Genomic DNA, 20,730 nt, shown 5'->3' with positions numbered 1-20,730 from the left:
TTTTTGGTAAGATGTGGCTTGGTATAGAGAAGAGAGAGGAAAGAGAATCCTTCACTCACTGTCAGCTCTGAATGTCTCTTTTCTGTGTCACAACTTCTTTCTCCGTAAAGTGAGAGACGCTGGTTTCACTGCTATCTCACTGGGGTTTGTCAAGTCTGAGAACTGAGGACAGAATACCACAGAGTCCTGGGAAGGGCTCAGAAAATTGCTCCATTAACCTAGGATATAATTTTACAGAGAGCTCTTCCTGCTCACAGCTTTTGAGTGTAATTAACCTCATCAAATACTAGTGATTTTATAATTCTATTAGAAAGTTTTCGAAACCCTTATAAAGAGTTAGAAACATCATAGTAATTAGCTTCCTTTCAAAACATCTATTATAAGCTGCACCAGGAATACATGACAGAGAAGAAACAGAACTGATGGAGAGTGCTAAGGATCCTGAGTTTGAGAACTATCTTTGTCAAATAATTGGGTGACTCTCAGAAAATAATTTAACCTCTCTGGGCTCGAGTTGCCTCATCTATAAAATAGGTAGAGAGATTGGGATTATTCAGTATTTTTTAAGCCTGGCTGAACGGTAGATTAACCAGGCTAACTTTTAAAACACTTTGGGGACTTCCCTGGTGGTGCAGTGCTTAAGTATCTGCCTGCCAATGCAGGGGACACGGGTTCCAGCCCTGGTCTGGGAAGATCCCACATGCCACGGAGCAACTAAGCCTGTGCACCACAACTACTGAGCCTGTGCTCTAGGGCTTGTGAGCTACAACTACTGAGGCCGCAGGCCACAACTACTGAAGCCTGTGCACCTAGAGCCTGTGCTCTGCAACAAGAGAAGCCACCGCAATGAGAAGCCCGCGCACCGCAAAGAACAGTAGCCCCTGTTCACCGCAACTAGAGAAAACCTGCACACAACAACAAAGACCCAATGCAGTCAAAAATAAATAAATAAAATAAATAAATAAAACACTTTGGATGTCCAGGTTCTATATCAGACCAATGAAGACGACTCTCTGGGAATGACTCCTGGGCATGGGCATTGGCAGTAGCCTCACAGGTTACTGTGAGCCTCACAGGTTACTGTGAGCCTCCAAGTAGAGAACCACTGCATTGATCCCTCAAGGGTCGTTGGTGATCAAAGTCATCAAAGATGACTGTGTGATCAAAGTCATGCTGTACTGTCTATGTGGTAACAGAGATACATATGTGAGATATGGTTCTCACATAGCCCACCACATTTTAATAATGAGTCCCTTTTCTCCATCTGTATCTTCTACCAAACTATGGCAGATTCTGCCTCAAATTGTGTCCAGATCATATCGGCATTTTGAAGACCTAAGTGCTTTATTTTGGGCTGTCTTGAGGGGAAAAGTTAATGTTATATCTTATTTTTTAAAAAATTAATGAAGGTCAAAGTTAATCTGCTCTCTAGAATTTTTTGACCACTTTGTTAAAAATCATTTCAACTTTCAAATATTCTTGTCAGGAGAAGGGGACCAAAGACATATTAAGTTAGTTGACCTGTTTCACTTCAGTCTTGGTGAATATTTAACCATGGCTTCCCCATCTAAAGACTGGCACTCTTTAACAGACAGTAGTTGCTGATTTTTCCCTTTGATGAACTGCATGTAGGTTTGCTGGAGAGAACAAGAGGTAAAGAAGGCACAGGTTGGCACAAAATGACTGTCCTGCCTGATAAAACAAGTCATCTGTCCTATGGATAACTCCACCCCTTTGTCTAGACAGGAGAATCGGAATAATTCAAGGCCAAGTATCCAAAGTGGACAAAATGCTCATTGTGCCTAGATGAACAGTGGGGACTCCCACTTGTTAAATATTGGGTTGTAATAAAAAAGAAAAAGTGGTCCTCATTTGGCAGGTTAAGACTCAGAAACAAAGGTTTCCCCTTGAAGTGACTGCTCTGAGACCACCTAGGGCAGGCGAGACCTAGCCTCAGTGCCAGCTTCATGGTCGTGCCACCAGCCCAGTCACACTGCTCAGAAGGGCAGTGTTTAGGGTTTAATGTTCTGCACTTGCTGTCTTGAAATTCCTGACAAATTTACCCTTGAATCCGTGTTTTGTAAGTGAAGGCTGATGGGACAGTGGGGCATGTGCAGAGGGCCTGGAGCCTCGGCTCACACGTCATTCACAGTCGCACGTCCTACCTCCTGCTGCCTCGCCAGAATGGGATTTCATTCATACCCGCTCCTGCTTTTAGTATCCCTGCCAGCCTAGCCTCCCCTCCCCAGCCCTGCCTGGGGCAGCTGACAGGGCCGTGTTCCATCATTACCCTCCATCTCTGGCTGGGACCTGGGTGCAGGCAAGGGCAAGGGCAGGGGCAGGGTCGGGCATGTGGCCTGTAGCACTGGAGGGCAGGGTAAGGATGTCCTTGCCTTGGCCTGGCAGTGCCGCAGTGGGTGTTGTGGGCAACTTTGTGGGGAGCCTCCCCCACTGGATACTGAGCACTCCCAGTGTGGAGATGGCAATCCATTGACGGGTTGGGGCTGCAGTCATGGGAAAGGGGCATAGATTTCCCTACCCCTGCTGAGGGCCTACATTTTCATTTTATACTGGGCTCCACAAATCATGTAGTTGACCTTGCCTAACCTGATTGCCAACAGACAGCTCTGGGCTGGACAGAGCTATGTGGGGCCTGGGGAGGGCTGTCAAGGTTCAATGTCCTAATGTGTTCACTCTTCTGGAACAGAGTGAAAGATCTAGCTGTCTCTTCAAGTTTTTCCTCTACTGTTAGATACCATAATATACACATATCATATAGTAGCTGTGTGACATAGAGAAAATTACTTAACTTTTCTGTGCCTTAGTATGTTATTCTGTCATGCAGGAATAATAATGCTAGTGTCATAAACATGAAATATACAAACACAGATAAGTACTTGGCACAGTGCTGGGCACATAGTAGATGTTTAATAAGTTTTAGTTGCCATTATTATTGCGACTGTCATTATTATTTGCTACAGACCCTGAAAACAGTTGCAAAAGTATCTTGATTGATACTTTGAAGGACACATGTTCTAGTAAATTTATTTGGAGATTCAATCTCCAGGGTTCTTAAAAATTTCAAATTCACTAGAAATTTTTAGGAGGGGAAAAATTTCAGGTAGAAGAAAATTGTATAATGAGAAGGAATCTTGGCTTTGTCCATCATAAAAGGCACAAATGCCACACCTACAGTAGCTGTCTAATTTTTGAAGTCTACAGTGAGTAAAGTAAAGAGGATACCAGGTAACAGCTCATTTTCCGTTTTGCTAGAATAAGTGGATACAGGAGGTTGACTCAATGCAGAAGTCAAAGTGTATAATGTGGTGGTTTACAAGCCACATGTCTCCAGTCACTGATGAACTGGTGTCCACAGTGGTAGCCTCCAATTAGTGACTGTCACTAACACCAGTGTATGCAGCCTGGTACTCCTGTGGAAATATGTTAACATATCTTTGGATTCCTAGGAAGTAAACAAAGCTGCTTCACTGTGCCATTACTATGATTTTCATAAATATATTGAGCACTAGCTGTATACCAGTGATTTTATATTCTCTCTAATCCTTGTAACCATCTCATAAGGAAGACATGCCCACTTTATAAATAAGAAATCTTGAGGCTCAGCTAAGTTAATTGGTTTAGCCAAGACTTTTTTTTTGCGGTACACAGGTCTCTCACTGTTGTGGCCTCTCCCGTTGCGGAGCACAGGCTCCGGACACGCAGGCTCAGCAGCCATGGCTTACAGGCCCAGCTGCTCCGTGGCATGTGGGATCTTCCTGGACCAGGGCACGAACCCGTGTCCCCTGCATTGGCAGGCGGACTCTCAACCACTGCGCCACTGGGGAAGCCCTAACCAAGACTTTTTAACTGGCGGAGAGAGTGAGTGTTTAGACACAGTTCTATATGACTTCAAGATTATGCATTTTATTTTAATTGATTGCAAAGCCTCTCCTGTAACTATAGTAAGTGAACACTTAGTGGAAGTGATAACATAGCAAACATTAATTGAGCTTTAACACCAGGTACTCTTCTAAGCACTTAATATATATTGACTCACTTAATCCTTGCTACAGCCCTATAAAGCAGGAATTACTATCCTCATTTTGCAGATGAGTAAACTAAGGCACTGGGAAGTTAAATAAACTGGGCCAGATTTTAAACCAGTAAGTGACAGGCCAGACTATAAACAAAGCAATGTGGCTTCAGATTCGGGGCTTAAGAACTAGGTGAAGAAATCAGAACTTCTTGAATTATTATTATTATTATTTTTAAAATTTTTTTAAGGAATTCCTTTATTTTTATTATTTATTTATTTTTTTTGGCTGTGTTGGGTCTTTGTTTCTGTGCAAGGTCTTTCTCTAGTTGTGGCGAGCGGGGGCCACTCTTCATCGTGCTGCATGGGCCTCTCACTATCGCGGCCTCTCTTGTTGTGGAGCACAGGCTCCAGACGCGCAGGCTCAGTAGTTGTGGCTCACGGGCCTAGTTGCTCCGTGGCATGTGGGATCTTCCCAGACCAGGGCTCGAACCCGTGTCCCCTGCATTGGCAGGCAGATTCTCAACCATTGCGCCACCAGGGAAGCCCCTCTTGAATTATTTCAAAGGGTTAACTGAAAAATTATGACTTGACTTTCTAAAATAATATACCAAGATATGCACCCAAATGTATGTCCTTCAGAGTATTAATCAAAATATTTTTAAAAATTTTCAAAGCCTGAAGCAAACAATAATGATGATAGTAGTACAAATAGCAGTTAAAATTAATTTTACATCTATTATGTGTCCTGGCACTGTGTCAGATGACTTACATATGCCATCTATTTAACATTTATAATGGTAGTATTATTATTCCTAGATAACAATAAATTACTGAGGCCCAGAGAATTTAATTGATGTTTCTCATGTCACACAGCAAATATATGATGGTTCTGGGATAATCTTAGACTGTCTGCATCCAAAACCCACATTCTTCACTTCCAAACTAGTACTCCATTCTTTCAGAATTTTTAGTGGTGGAAAACTTTATCTTCTGAGAACAGACCTGATTTTTAAAAACTAGCAGAAGCCGTTTGTGACAAAGCCCTAAGTTTTTTGAATTTTAGGTACTCGGGATTAACTTCTGATCAAAAACATCATTTGAAGAAAATACAGAGTGCTTTTCTCTCATGATCTATAAATTGTCTGAAAGCAGTCCCCAAAATTTGTTCTGTGCACTCGTGCATCACGGTAATTAGAATCTCCCTAGGTGATGACTTTGGAGAAATGCTCTACTTAAGACCAAATTTATGCTCTATATTTGACAGACACTGCATATTAATGAAGGAAATAATGGCTAAAATGGGCTTGTGGCACCATGCTTACAGGCATCATTTAAGCACCCTATGAAGTCACTGGGTATACTACTCTATAATGATTATTGACCGCTAAACCACTTCTTCATCTGCAGCACTTTTCTTATAGGGAGAACTTTCGTGACTTTTAATTAATGCACGGTTCCAGAGGATCCACACTGCATATGGTTCAATCTCATACTGTGAATGGGGACTGTATTGAATTGGGAACCCTTAAGGATCTTGTGTGGGCATATCCAACTCTTAAGTGGATGAGGAAGTTACCAAATCTTCATTTCCCTTGGTTCTGTCCAGGTCAAGACTACCTAACCCTTTCTTTGTTTTCCCCAGGCCTTTCTGGGGGTTGCACATAGCATCCTCCTTTTCAGTATATTGCTCAGAATTAATTTTCTTAGGGAAGAACTGTGAGAATAGCTTGGTCAGCTATTCTTGGTGAAGAAAATACTGCAGTGGGAAGGGGGGGATGGGGGAAAGGGGAGAGAAGAGGAAAGAGACAAGAGAGGTGGCTTTATTGCACATTTTTAGACTGTAACTGGTGTGAAGTGACTTCCCCTGCATTTTGCAGTATGCTTCTCTAAGAAAAATTTCCTCTCCAAACTTAGAAAGCTCCATGGCATGCCTGAGAACAGTCATCTCCAACTGCTCCACCCTCAACTAACTCTCTCTCTCTCAAAAGTTAGAAGCAAGCTTGTTGGAATACAGCATTTCTAGAATTTCCAAAAACACATGGTAGACTTTTCTCCTGGCAAAATCTGTCAGCCAAGTAGGGAGAGGTCCATGATGAAAGCTAAAATTTAGAAGCAACAGGGCTTCCCTGGTGGCACAGTGGTTGAGAGTCCACCTGCCAATGCAGGGGACACAGGTTTGTGCCCCGGTCCGGGAAGATCCCACATGCCACGGAGCGGCTGGGCCTGTGAGCCATGGCCGCTGAGCCTGCGCGTCCGGAGCCTGTGCTCCGCAGTGGGAGAGGCCACAGCAGTGAGAGGTCTGCGTACCGCAAAAAAAAAAAAAAAAAATTTAGAAGCAACAACTCTTAGAAGTAAAATTTGTATACTTCCTAATGTCTCCTTTCCAAAAAAAAAAAAAAAATGCTTTTCATATGGAGCTGTTCTATTGAGAACATTATTGAACGCAGCTGCTTGAAGAAAAAGCACTCAATTTGGATGACAAGATCTCTGTTAGAACAGGGAAGGAAATAGTCTGGGATGATAATTTCTACCTTGAATTGAGAGAAATGCTAGTTACGAACAGAATGAAACAGAGACTTAAAGTTAAGATATTTTTTACCAAAGGAGTTAGAAAAACATGTCTCAATGGATGAGACCCAGAAAATAAAATAATGAACAGTGGATAACTGTAGATAGCTACTTGTTATTATTATTAAAAACAAGAGTCACTGTGTCTGATCTCATACTAATCATTTCAAAAATCCTGAGAGGAAGGTTTGCCCCATTTGACAGAGGAAGAGCAGAGAGGCACAGGAGCAATGCAGTTAGAGCAGGTCACCCAGCCAGGGACTGGCAAAGCTGGGATTCGGCCCAAAGACTAAATCTCCAGCTCTTCACCATTCCTTTGCAGGACCTGAGATAGAATTTGAGAAGTGACTGAATGGTTTCTGATTACCATGGCTTTGTTGGAATGGCCGCCTCCTTGGAACTCAATGGTCCCAAAAGCATCTGTGGGGCTGAGTTGAGTGTGCTTGCTGATGGACCACTTCTCAGACTGGATGTCATTTCGGGAGAGGCGACTTTCATTTTTCTCATTCTGAAGAACTGAGATACTGGGAGTGAGGCCGACATGCTGGCCTATTAAACGCCCGCAGCAACACCTATAACATAAGAGGTCAAAGTGAACCCCTTGTATTAGTGACAACTGTAATACACACTGAAGGCAACCTGCTGGAGAAACCTACAAACCGTAGCAAGCCAGCGAGTCAGTTTTCAGGTGGAAACCATAATGTGGCCATACCTGGCAAATGGTGAACTCGGGATTTACTTGACATACATTTCTTTTCTTTTCTGGCCCCTCCACATTTTCCTCTAGCTGTATAGGCTGTAACATGCCTCCCATCCTTCTGCACCTACCACCTTTCACACCTGCCACACTGTTCAAGATTGGAACGAAAAGAACGAATGCCATGTAGATTTTTCTACTTCTCACTCCTCCCATCTATCAAATCTTGCACGAAGGACACTGAACAGCTTTGAGGGAAGAATTTTAACAGGTACATTTAAATAAGGACTCTCAATCGTATGTGAGTCACAACCTAACTTGTCTTTTCCCAATTGACACTCTCTGTCATATGTCCAATTCTGAGAATGAAGATCTGCAGCTGAAGTGTTGTTGAAGAAACAATGAAAAAATTATTCACAAGGTATTTGAAAACAAAATTCACCCCTCATATCATGAAAATGTCCTTCATACTTTACTACTAGCACTGTTATGACTATTAGCAATAATACTGATACAGAGCTATCATTTATTAAATACTAACAATGTGACATTCATTTTATGAGTAAAATATTATAGTTTTGAAGGTTAGGTAATTTGTTCAAGGTTATACAGCTGGTCTATAGATTCCAGAGTCTATATTTTAAACTACTCCATTTTACTGCCTTTTCATAAGGGCATTTCCAGACATTCATATGTTACTTTATCCCAAATGCTTTCCACCTTATATACTGTTGATCTTCAGGAAGGTAAGTAGAATATTGGATAGAAATCTATCCAGTGATTGGATAGAAATCTGAAGGTCTGCAGTCTAATTAGTAATCTGCTAGAAGTATTTCCTTTAAAAGTCTCTTTTTCACTGTAGCAGAACATTTTGGTAAAAAGTAAGCATTTTGATGAAATGCTGGAAAGGGAAAACCAGTAACCACACTAAATATATATATATATATGTATATGCGTATATCTATATATCCCATTCATATATTTTATATCTATATATATCTATATCTATATCTATCTATCTATCTATATATATATATATATATCCCATTCCTATAGACAGTGATGAATTCCCTTCCCTATGGTGTAGCTTTTATTTTGTACAGGCTCTCAGACAATTAACTGCAGGCATGGCATATTACATGGTGTGTATATATGAGATTGCTTCAAAGATGTCCAGCAACAATTAAAAAATGATCTTTTAACATCTGTTCTCTTGCAATGGATAGTGACTGCTATCATATTTTTGTTCCCATAATTGCTACTTCAAGTTCTTGCTACATTATAGAGACAGCAAGATTACCTATGGGGGTCTTTGGTGCTGGGTATGATGTGAACACATTCTCTTTTATAAAACGCTCTTTCTATCCAGGACTTCTGAGCCTGAAAAAAAACAACAAAAAAAGAAGAAGAAAGGTGAACACAACCTTTAAGCATTTTTGACTAGAAAGCAAAATTTCATAATCACTTAAGAGACTAGTGTATCATAAACTGAATTGAAATTGTGGTTACTTCACACATAAACACTGCATATAACAAAATCAATTATTACCAGAATCTGCTGGTTAGGTTATTTAACATTATAATATGAGAGTTAAAGGAAATGACCATAATAAAAAATGTTAGTAATGAAACTATATACAAGTTCATAGTGACTTTTGAAGAACAGAAAAATAATGCTATTTACAGAGAAAATGAAAGCCACAGAGCAGGATGTTTATAACCCTTTAGTTAACAAGTATTCAGTGGTAGGAAGAAATATATCTAAAGAAGCATATGGTTTTCATGGCTAACACTTCCATTATATTTTCCTTATAGAAAGAGAGAAAAACGGTGAGGAAATTACATAATTCGAGCCCTAATCCATCACCATGTTTTTACTAAAATCCAAATTAGCAATGCTTGAATATGGAGGGGAAGAAAGGAAATGGAAACATAGGAAGATAAATGTCTTCATCACAGTCCAAAATTTCACAGGTAATGCCTTTGGAAGGAAGATACCACATTTTTTGGCAACTGACATGCCTTTCAGCGTAGCAAACATGGCTTCTTAGAATGAACACTGTTGGGACTGTCCACCCAGAAGCCTGGCCACTGAGATTGGGCTCCCAGAAGGATAAAGGAAGTTTCAACAAACTGTACCATCTTTGTTCCAAAGCAGTGTCCATCCTTCATCCCTTAACCCCTTTTTTTAGCAGGATTTGAAACAGTAAAGGAGCCTCCTACGAAATCCAGTAAGCTACTCAGAAGATACCTTCTCTAAGCGCGTGTTTAAGACAGAAGTTGCTAGAGTAACATGTAATGTTATATCTACAAGGTATCGTCTTCTCTCTAACCCAGCATCAGGACCACATTCCTACTTTTAAAATATACAGGACCAAAGTGCAACTAAGCTGTTTACCTGGCCTGTCCCAGTGACCAGTGTTAACTGTTACAAGCCCCTGCTTGTTGGCTGTAATTGATATTGACTCTGCCAGGGACCCAAATGTCTGTATAAGTTGTGCTAAGGTCTGGTTTGCCCTCAACCCCTTAATATTGCACCTGCCTCCTCTCTCACAGTGGAGTCTATGCAAGCATGTAGCATAGAAGGAAGTAGTTGTCTTATATTCATGACAAAGCACATTTTAAAAGTAGCAACGTGGGGGATGCTTGAGGGATACAAAGGACCTGCATCCTGTTTCAGTCATGGTTACAATCAGGTTGCATAATTTCTGAGTGTATAAACATTGTCCAAGTGAAAAGGAGCACCCACCCTGCCACAGAGATCCCTGGGTCCAGGTGGCCCTCTGCACCCTCACACCACAAAACTAACATTTGCAGTCATTTGTCATCTGGGCATGGAAAAAGCCCCAGTGTCTATTCTTAAAGATTTTTCTTCTCAAATACATAGGAAAAACTAGTGGGTTCATCTTTGCAGCAGAAATGAGCTTAGCAGCATAGATAACCAGTCTTTATCTTCGTAAAAAGCCTGTAAGTTAAACTATTCATAGGCTGTGATTTTTCCTAGAAACTGAACACTTTCTTTGATAACATCTCTTGGCAGATAGATGGTAAAAATATTCCTCACTGGACATCTGAAACCAACTTTTCCTTCACCTTGGGGAGCAGAAAAGGGAGAGCATACTTTCCCTTTTTTTGTGGCCCACGATCTGGGAATTTCAGGGAGTGCTGATCAATACTCATTGAGAGAAAGCAGGAATGGCAGTATCATGTGTAGACAATGACGTTTGCAGTTAGAAAATGTTGTCGTGAATGGGATTCTGCAGCTCGGACAAAGTCGTATAATTTCTCTGATCCTTGGTTTTCCTCATCTATAAAATGGGCACAAACATAATGCCTGACACAGAGTTGTTATCATTATTTAGGTACCAAGTTTTCACCTCAAGAACAGGGACCAGTCCTAGGTTGGTCTGGTACTACAAGTTCAGATAAAGGGTTAGATGATATTACTATGAAACTGCTGTAGCAGATCTGACCTAAATTGATTTCACTTTGCACTGGAGATGATATGCTCCCAGAAGGCCTGGCTGGCCACAAACAAGGTATACAGAAAAGTTATTTAACTTTCCTGAGCTTTTTCTATAACATGAGGGTACCACAGCTACTTTGGAGAGTTGTTGTATTAATCAAAGCAAATGATTCAGAGAAAGCACCTGGCACATAGTAGGCACTCAGTAGTTAATAACAATGCTTAACCTTTATTACGGGTTCATCATGTACCTGGAATTGCGCTGTATACGTATTATCTCCATGGAGCCACACAAGAAGCCCATGAGGGAAGTACTACTATTATGTCCATTTTACCAATGAAAAAATTGAGTCAGAGATGCAGCAGATTAGAAGACAGAGTTTGAACGTGAGCAGTCTGACTCCAGAGTTCACACTCTTACCCACTCTACTCAACTGCCTCTCCAAATTAGGTGTTATTGGTATTAAATACCCTAGATCTGGGCAGTGCCATCTGGGCTTGCCTGGGAGTGCCTTCTAGAGGCATGTCTGGGAACCAGTTCATACCTGCACCTTTCCCCTCCTTATTTCCCCCTTCCAGTCCCCACAAGTGGAGTAATGAACACTCTGCTCTCTGTTCCTCTCTCCTTGGGGTCAAGGATAGAGGTGGGACATTAGGCAGACATCAGAATATAAGAAAGACGTAAAAGAAGGGGGGGATCATTATAACGGCTACCCCAAAGAAGTGTAATCACACAGGACTCCCAACTTGAGAATCTGGGGGCCGCAACAAATAGATTAGACTTTTCAAGGGCACCTCCATTATTTCTCTCACTCATGGATCCTGGTTTCAACTTGGAAGGCCCTGGAAGGTGTGTAATAAGAATGACTGCATATGGATTGCCAACTTGTTTGTTAGTCTTTAAGTAATCTGACTTATGTGCAGTTTAGCAACTTAATTACCTTCTCAAAGGTGAAAAGCTACCTCACTGTCAGCAAAGGGATTGAGGATCAGTTATTTCTTATTATTAGCAAACTAACAGTTTCTCTTGCAAAAGCATAGAAAATTTGAGGGGGGAAAATGTAAAAAAATCTTTCCATCATTCATAATTGAGTTGGATTCTCTTTTTGAGAAGAAAAGCATAATATATAACAGGAAGAGTGCACGTATAGCACATGAATTAGGAATTCTACCAAATATCATGCACAATTTACTATGATTTATTGTGGGCTTTGCTTTATTGTGCTTTTATTCAGTCTTCAGTGTGGATGGATATTAGATTTTTAAAATCATTTTCTTGGAGAAGGCATATTTGATGTATAATCATGATTTAACTTGTTCCCTAAACTAATTCCCTTTTCTTTTGTTCAAAGGCTTTGAACTACTCTGTGTGAAGCTTTATACTTGGTTGCAACATCCAGCTAAGTTAGCACAGAATGGCTAACCTTATTGTTAGAAAGAATGAAGCAGTTTTGACATGCCATATTTCTAGCTGACCCTTTAATTCTCTTCTAACGCAAAACTTCAGCAGCATGCCTTGAAATCTCTTCTTTCTAAACATGCTTTGGAGGGCTCATGTACTCTTAGAAAAGGTGGCTTCTATCAGCTCTTAGAAAATCACTTTTCTAAAGGTAGAACAGTCACATCACCATGACTGAGTTTGTGAAGGGCTATTTTCTTTCTTGTCTTTCTGCATTATCAGTCATGTGTGATGTGTAATAGGGAACTGTTTTTCAAAGGCTAATAATTAAAGGACATCTTATTCAAAACAAAAATGAGGACATTCACATTTCAAGAAAAGTATAATAATAACTCTCAAAGAATAAAGTACGTATGAATTTTGAAAGTCAAATATACAGTCAATAAAGCATCAAAATAATTGGAACTGAAAAAAGAAAAAAATATTGTTTCATTTAACCAGGTTTCAACTCTTTTTCACAAAGACTCTGCTACAAACATTAGTCTCTCAAACTTCTTTGACTCTTCTTACCACCCACTCCCCATTAGCTACAGAATTAAGACCTTCTCCGCGCAACAATGATTTACAAGTACTTACACAGAGTATGTATTAAATCTGTCTACAGAAAGTCTCAGAAACTGCTACTGCAATCTACCCTTTAGCAGGGCAACTTAACAGGACACCAATCCAGTCCAGTAATTGCAAAATTAGAAAAAAAGGAGTCCACTAACTTTATAGGAACAAATAAAGCAAAACTTTACTACATCCCTCATTTTGAGACTCTCAGGTTTAAAAGGTACACTCTGCCCTAATCAGAACAAAACACCAAAGACCCCAAGGTACTGAATGCCTGTGTTCATTTTTACCTCTTGCTTTCCCTCAACATCTCCCTGGCATTCCCTGGGTCTTCCTCTAGATCCCCAGATCCAGTATTGGGAAGTTGAACAAGAAGAAAATGAGCTGAAATCATTTTACCTGAGCATTGACTCTGGGTGGTGGCAAAGGCAGTCCCACGAGCGGCTCTTGTTGCTTTCATTTTGCTGTGTCTGGGGCTGGTCATCCCGTTAATAATGCTCTTATGACCGCCCACTGGAAAAAAAGTCACTTGCCCGGCTCTTCCCCCAAGAGACGTTTCAAGTAAGCAATGAATTTGGGCAGATTAGCCCCTTGGAATGTGCTGCTTTGGGATTAGCCTCACTAAGAATCCCATGGACATTCCCTCGCAGCCCTCAAACACTGCTTGATTTGAACATCTAATCTGACGCCAGAAGAAAAACAAATCCCCGGAGAGATCGGATTTAACTGGCACAAGTCCTGACAGGCTCTCCCCCCTTTTCTTTTTCCATTTTCAGAGAGAAGGCTTGTGAAAGTGTGATAAGGTGTTCTGAGTTCTGAAAAGTTCAACTTTGGAAAGCAAATCCTTCTAAAGAAACAGTATATTAATGCTCCGAGTGGTTTGAACACACAAGCGGCATTGTTCATTCCTTCCCAAAGGATGGAATGATAGCATTTCTTTAAAGAGGAACTGCTAAAAACTCTGAATGTTTCAAAAGGATAGCTGGGTCCCTGAATGTGAGCCCAAGGAGAATAAAGTTGGGGTCTGTCAGTAACCTTCCACAACTTCTGAGATGTCAATAAATAATAATAATAAAACTGATCACACTTCTTATCCTGCAGCCCCTCCCCCACTACTGTAAATGTGTGACTAGAAACCTACACTCCCCTGTTCCCCTATTAAAAAAAGATGAGCTGGGACTATTACAGCACATGGATGCAGGCTGAAAGCAGTGGCATTGTGATGTGTTTATCTGGGGCGGGTGGAGGGCAACTTAGAGGTTTTGGCTCACACAACACAAAAGGGCTCTTTCAAATATCTTCCAAGAATAAGTTTTTTAGATAATAGTAGTTCTTAGCTAGATAAGTGAACGAACTGGGGAAGAAGAGAGCTCAACTTTCAACAAAAGGCAAAAATACTTTTAAAGAAGTGACTATGTGAACACTTCATCTCCAAAAGACTTTTCTTGCAGATGGAAGTCAGAGCTGAGAGGTGTGTTCATCATCAACTCTGTGGGCTGTGAACCTCTGAGGGCAGTGTCGTTTTGAGCTTCATTTTCCCACAATCTCCTGTCAAAGCACCTAGTATGTGTTATGTGGGCACTCCCTGAGAGTCACAGTGGGAACTGGGTGACTTATTTCTAGCTTGGATCAGATCCATAGCCTTCTCCCTGCCTCTCTGCTGTTTCCAGGATGGATCTCTTTCAAACTCCCCCATCTTCTGGCCTCTCACTTACCAAGGTTTCCCCGGAGACAAGGGGCAACAAACTACTTAGTGACTTTCAAGTGAGGAAACATTACAATAAGCAAAATGCAAATGAATCATCATCAGACTGAGTGTTAGCATTAAACATGAGATGGAGAAGTCCCTTTGACAGTCTTCAGAAGTTGGCTGCAGAATAATACGTAGTGATGGCCTTAATAATGAGGATACCCATCCTTCTATGCAGCTGTAACACTCCTATGCATTTATTCTTAGGGAATCAACAGAGATGTGAGCACACAAAGATGTTCACCACAGCATTATTTATAATTCAGAAAAACTGGAAAAAAATGAAAATTAATGGGAGGCTAATTAAACTATGGTTCATGCTGTTTGATGACCACAATCAGGTTTCAGAAGACTATTTAATTACAAAGAGAAATATACATTTTCACATTGTTATGTGAGAAAAGCAGGACAAAATTGTAAGTAGAGAACAATTACAAATTTTAAATAGATACAGAGATAACTGGGAATATACTAAACTGGAAACTGTAGCTAATTTTTATTTTCTTCCTCTTGCTTTTTTATATTTTCCAAAGTTTTCTTCTGTAACCATACATTTATACTCGTGAAACTATATTCTATGTGGTCAGAAGATTTCCAGATTTTTTTTCCAGCTGTTAAGCTCGACCTTATGATAATGGGAAGTCACTAGGAAAGAGTAGTTCAGGAAGTGACTTACGAAGAGCTCAGTTAAAAGAGAGGGCTCAGTGGGTAATATTTGGAAAGGGACGTTCTATAATGTACAGGGTGAGTTTCCTAGGGTATAAAGGCAGGAGAGAGTGAGCGAGCGGAGCAGGGAAGGGAACAGAGAAGAGGAGGAGGAGATGGAAGAAGACCGGGGTGGGGGTGGGGGGGGGCTGGCTGACAGGCAGGCATCTGAGAGATACTGACCTAGTAGTTTAAGAAATATTTGAAAAATCCAGCTTTCTCATCTTCCTTCTTCACTAGATATTACTTCAGTTCCTCATCTGATTTACTTTAAATCTTGAGTTCAATCAGATCCATACTGAGTCTTTTAAATATTGCCCATGTATTTTTTTTAGCCTTATTCTCGCTAGTCTTACTCATTTTTTGTTGCTGTTTTTCTTTTTGCTTATTTTTCCTTCCCAGAGAGAAATATTTGATAGGGAAAAGAATATGAGGCACCTTCTATGAACTTTACACCAAAGACAAAAATACTGTCACCAGAACCACGAGCATTCTATGTCTATGTGAACAAGGAAGCCTGAGGTAAAATCAGCACAGCATCTCTTTCATATGAGGTCACAGATGATCTTCAGGACTCTTTGATTTAAGAAGGTAATTAGTTCCAAAGAGACTTGTAGCTCTGGGCCACACTGTCCACACATATCTTTTAAACTCCTATGCATTACCCAACAATGCAACTCCAACTCCTGACAGGATATATCACCATCTTGTTTCAGATGTAGTTTAGAAAGAATATACTTTGAATACTAACAAGAGGAAACCACAGGGTAATGCGAACTGTGGTTATTCTTCACTCTTATCTTCATGTAATGGCAGATTACCTTATTCTTTTTTTTTTTTTTTTTTTTTTTTTTTTGCGGTACGCGGGCCTCTCACTGTTGTGGCCTCTCCCGTTGCGGAGCACAGGCTCCGGATGCGCAGGCCCAGTGGCCATGGCTCACGGGCCCAGCCGCTCCGCGGCATGTGGGATCTTCCCGGACCGGGGCACAAACCCGTGTCCCCTGCATCGGCAGGTGGACTCTCAACCACTGCGCCACCAGGGAAGCCCAGATTACCTTACTCTTCCAATTCATCGTTAAGAAAAAAAGATCACACTTGAATAGAATATACTAAAAAGTTCCCACTAGTACACAACTCAATTTTAAAAAATGAAATCAGATTTTCTACAAGTAGAAACTAGACTTTGACATGGATGATTTGTATTCATTTTTATAAAGATGTCCAAAGCATTCCTTTCTGTGATGTCCACATTTAATAACAACAATGACAACAAGAGCATGATATAGAGGAGGGGTCAGTAAACATTTTCTGTAAAGTGCCAGACGGTAAATACTTTAGGCTCTCTGTGGGTCACATGGTCTCCATCACAACATTCACTCTGCTGTTGCAGCACAAAAGCGCTCATAGGCCAGATATAAACAAATGAGCATTGCTGCATTCCAATAAAACAGGCAGTGGGCTGGAACTGGTGTGTACTGGTCAGCCCTTGCTGTAGAGAAAGGGGGTATGTCTGATGGGGCAGCAGGGGCGAGGGGTGATGGTCCTAAAAACCAGGTTTCCATGGCACCACCACTAGCTTGTCTTGGCTCTTCCTTAAGCATGTCAGGCAAGTTCTCAGGTACTTTTGCTTCTGTTGTTCCTTCTACCTGGACAGCTCCATCCTCAGATTGCCCACAACTTGCTCCATCAGCACATTAGGAACACTGACAGGCCCAGACACCCCATCTGAAGGCACACCTGTGTCATCATTCTCTACTCTGTAACTTCCCTCTCTTTTCCTCACAGCTCTTCACATTACCTAGCATTATGACATGTGTTCACGTATTTATTTTTTGTCTATTGCCCCCACTAGAATGTAAGCTCCTGAGGGCAGCGATTTTATTTTGTTACTGCTGTCACCCCAGCACCTAGAACTGTGTTTGGGATGTGGTCAGCATACATAGGTGACTTAGGGACAACATTTGATTTACTTGTACATCAAATCCTCACCTGTAAGATGATGACATCAGATGGACCTGTGTTTCCTAAAGGTGGTACCCAGATGCATTTTTCTTTTAACAGTTGGATTTATAATAATATATAATATTTAAGCAATGGCTAAAGCTGTAATTTAATAAATATTATTGCTTGGTGACATACATTTTCTTTTGTGGAGTTATGAAAAAATGAATCCATAAAAAATTTAATAAATTAGATTAAAAATGATTTGTAGATAATGATGGTACCACGTAAGCAAATGAAGTTTGGGAAATACAGGACCAATTCCTCTTAAATGTCCCTTTGGCTCCTTGTTTTTATTCTAATGCATGAAAGTAGATGTATTGTGTTCTCTAATATTCAGAATTGCCCTTGACCTATAAAGTAAAACAATGCCAGAGGAACATGACAAAGCCAGCTGCCTCTGGAGCATAATACCACCAACATGGTTTTCCTAAAACAGTCAATCAGGACACCCCCTGGTCAATACCCTTCTTTGGCTCCCCAACCCCAACAAGATCAGATCAGTTCAGTATTTAAAACCTTTCAGGATCTGCCTCTGAAACTATCTGTTCAAATCTCTCAATCTCCCTCTAAATCTTTAAACACATTATGCTCCAGTACACTAGATTATTGATTCTTTCCCTAATGCACCATGCTGTGCCATACTCCTCAACCTTTGAATATGCTGTCCCATTTGCCTGGAATGCTAGGTTCCTCCTTCTGTACTTAGTAAACACCTGTTTGTTCTTCCTAACTCTGCACAAAATATTGTATTCTTTGACAAGCTCGGCTGGCCACTGCCAGACAAAATGAATCACCACAACTACTGATCCACTTCCATACCTTGCTTACACTTCCATTAGGAGAAAAATCATATAATTTTATAATTATTTGTTTTCATTTCAAGATTTATAATCATCCACTGCCAATTTCTGCTGCAAACACACAGTACTCTGGGTCTATCATGGCGTAACTATAGTTTCATAGCCTTGCCTAGAACACTCTCCTTTTCTATTTTTAACATTGTTTCTGCAGAAATATCAATTTCTCATTCCTAGTTAGTCATCTTTGGGGAATAATTCTTTGTGGGTTATTTATACTAAATTATTTTAATTACTATAATTAGTATATAAATTATTATACAAATTATTTGTACTAAAATCCTCCTTATAGCCCCTAAACTTAAATCATATACACCTTAACATAAAGTTAAATTAGATTATATTTTTATCACTAGATTTGCAAAAAATTCAATAAACTATGCTTTATAATTATAACTGAAACATCTTTTTTCAGTAGGTCATACTGTGTAAATTACACTTGAATACAGGCAGAATTTCATATAGATGTACTATGAATATATACGAATGTTAACCTCATAGAATATTTGTAAACAATATAAAAATATATTTCATGTTTCTTTGGAAAATTGTTTCTTCATTATGAATCAGTTAATTATTGCTTGGCAATAATATATTACATTTATAAAGTATTCTACAGTTCACAAATGCTTCCAAACATAGTATTTTATGCAATACTCACAATAACTCTGTAAGGTAGGTATTATAAAATTCCATTACGCAAATTAAAAACTGGGGTCTACAGAGGTTTAGTGTCATTCCTAAGTTGTACATCAGCTGTTGGCTTAGCCTGATAGAGCCAAAGCCCTTGTGCTTCCATAGGGTACAGTGGGTACAGAGAACTCTGCATCCTCTATATTCTATGACTAACCTTAGGAATGCTGAATCATCTTTTTCTTCTTTGTGGTGGGATAGGTGCATTTTAATCATTATGATCTTAATAAAGATATACACACTTCATCAAGCCTAAAAGACTGCTGAAAAATTGAAATGAGGACATAGGCTTCTATTTCAAAAGTATCCTAATTATGATCAAGGATTAGACATCTGTTTGAATATAATAGCTATTTCCATACACGGTGACATAAAAAATTAAAAGCTCCACACATACTTTTAGCGACTTCACTGCCTTCATTGACCAAAAAACAAAGCTACATTGGAGCCAGCTCTATAAAACCGGTGTACATCTTAAGAAGATAATAATAGGATAAACTTCACCCAGAGAAGGAGGAAATGAAAGACAAAATTATGACTAACAAAATTATAAGACTGAGATTTGACATATTCAAGAGCTAGAAAGTTTAAAATGATGGATCATTTGTTAGAAAGCAGCAACAGTGTGACAATGCCAGCATAGAGCAAGTCACCAGGAGGGCTTTTTATATTCCTGGAGGCCGCATACATGGGAAATACAACCTTCTTTTCTGTCAAGTAACTGTGGAGCTGGGGAAATGTAATGTCATCCTTTAAGTCCTTAATTCTGTTTAGCTTTCACAATTCATTCCCGCATCATTCTGATTTTGTCAGGAACCAAAGAAATGTGCTGAGTCATGAAATTGGAACATTCTATGTTATGTTGAAACGTGGAGTTTATGTGACAAATGATATCATAGATTCAGAGGCTGATTTTTATTTTGTTTGCCTCTTTTGCCCTGGAAGGATGAAGATGCTAAGAAAAAGGGGACAATGGATAAGTAGCTGTACTTTTAGTTGTAATAGAGTTCTCATATGAGGATTAACTACTTAGGAAATCAATGTCTCTCTCTCTCTCTCTCTCTCATTTTTATTATTTTTAGTTTCTTTATCATCAGTCCTAATTACCTTAAAGTATTTTGGGTACAGAAACAGACTCATCTTAATCAATGAGTGATTAGTTCAGTTCAAACTCTTTATCCTCACAAAGTATAGACTTAAATTTGGTGCAGGATTTTATTTCTGAAATCCTGATTTTCTTTATCCATTCAAAGGCAGAGCCTAGTGGAAGCATGACTGATTAGGGGGTCCCAAAATATGCATCCTTGCCACGTCTTGTTGACACCTAGTCGTGTAAACTTGGGGGAGGACTTAATCTTGGTGATCTCATGGTCAACCCCAGCTCTCAGAGCTGAGGATTCTGGGAATCAGAACCTGACAGCTTTGTCATTAGCTCCTCATTAATGTGTACAAAACAGATGTAGAGGTTTTGTTTTTTGTTTTTTTTAAAATAAGAGGGTAGGGGCTTCCCTGGTGGCGCAGTGGTTGAGAATCTGCCTGCTAATGCAGGGGACACGGGTTCGAGCCCTGGTCTGGGAGGATCCCACATGCCGCGGAGCAACTAAGCCCGTGAGCCACAACTACTGAGCCTGTGCATCTGGAGCCTGTGCTCTGCAACAAGAGAGGCCGTGATAGTGAGAGGCCCGCGCACCATGATGAAGAGTGGCCCCCACTTGTCACAACTGGAGAAAGTCCTCGCACAGAAACGAAGACCCAGCACAGCCAAAATAAATTAAAAAAATAATAATAATTAAAAAAAATTTTTTTAATAAATTAAAAAAATAATAAAAAAAATAAGAGGGTATTTTAATTTTTACAAATTCATGAAACCACTATTCTTTTGACAATGAAAATGTAGCAGAGCACACAGTTTTGTGCTTACTGAGCACAAAGCACATAAG

General features: G+C 40.0%; 1 protein-coding gene across 7 annotated transcripts in view; it reads right to left on the bottom strand.

Annotated features, from left to right (window-relative positions):
* TRPM3 (transient receptor potential cation channel subfamily M member 3) overlaps positions 1–20,730 on the bottom strand; it is a 523,188-nt gene that overhangs the window by 262,939 nt on the left and 239,519 nt on the right. For all 7 annotated transcript variants that reach the window (XM_060300848.2, XM_060300849.1, XM_060300850.1 and 4 more), the window contains exons 2-3: positions 8,602–8,681; positions 6,972–7,176 (exon numbers count right to left, since the gene is read on the bottom strand). In XM_060300848.2, the coding sequence (XP_060156831.1) occupies positions 6,972–7,176; positions 8,602–8,681 (285 nt within the window). The remainder of the gene's footprint in view (positions 1–6,971; positions 7,177–8,601; positions 8,682–20,730) is intronic.

This window comes from Globicephala melas, chromosome 6 (genome assembly GCF_963455315.2).
Source record: "Globicephala melas chromosome 6, mGloMel1.2, whole genome shotgun sequence".
Lineage (NCBI taxonomy): Eukaryota > Metazoa > Chordata > Mammalia > Artiodactyla > Delphinidae > Globicephala > Globicephala melas.
This window is presented reverse-complemented; position numbering and strand designations above follow the sequence as displayed.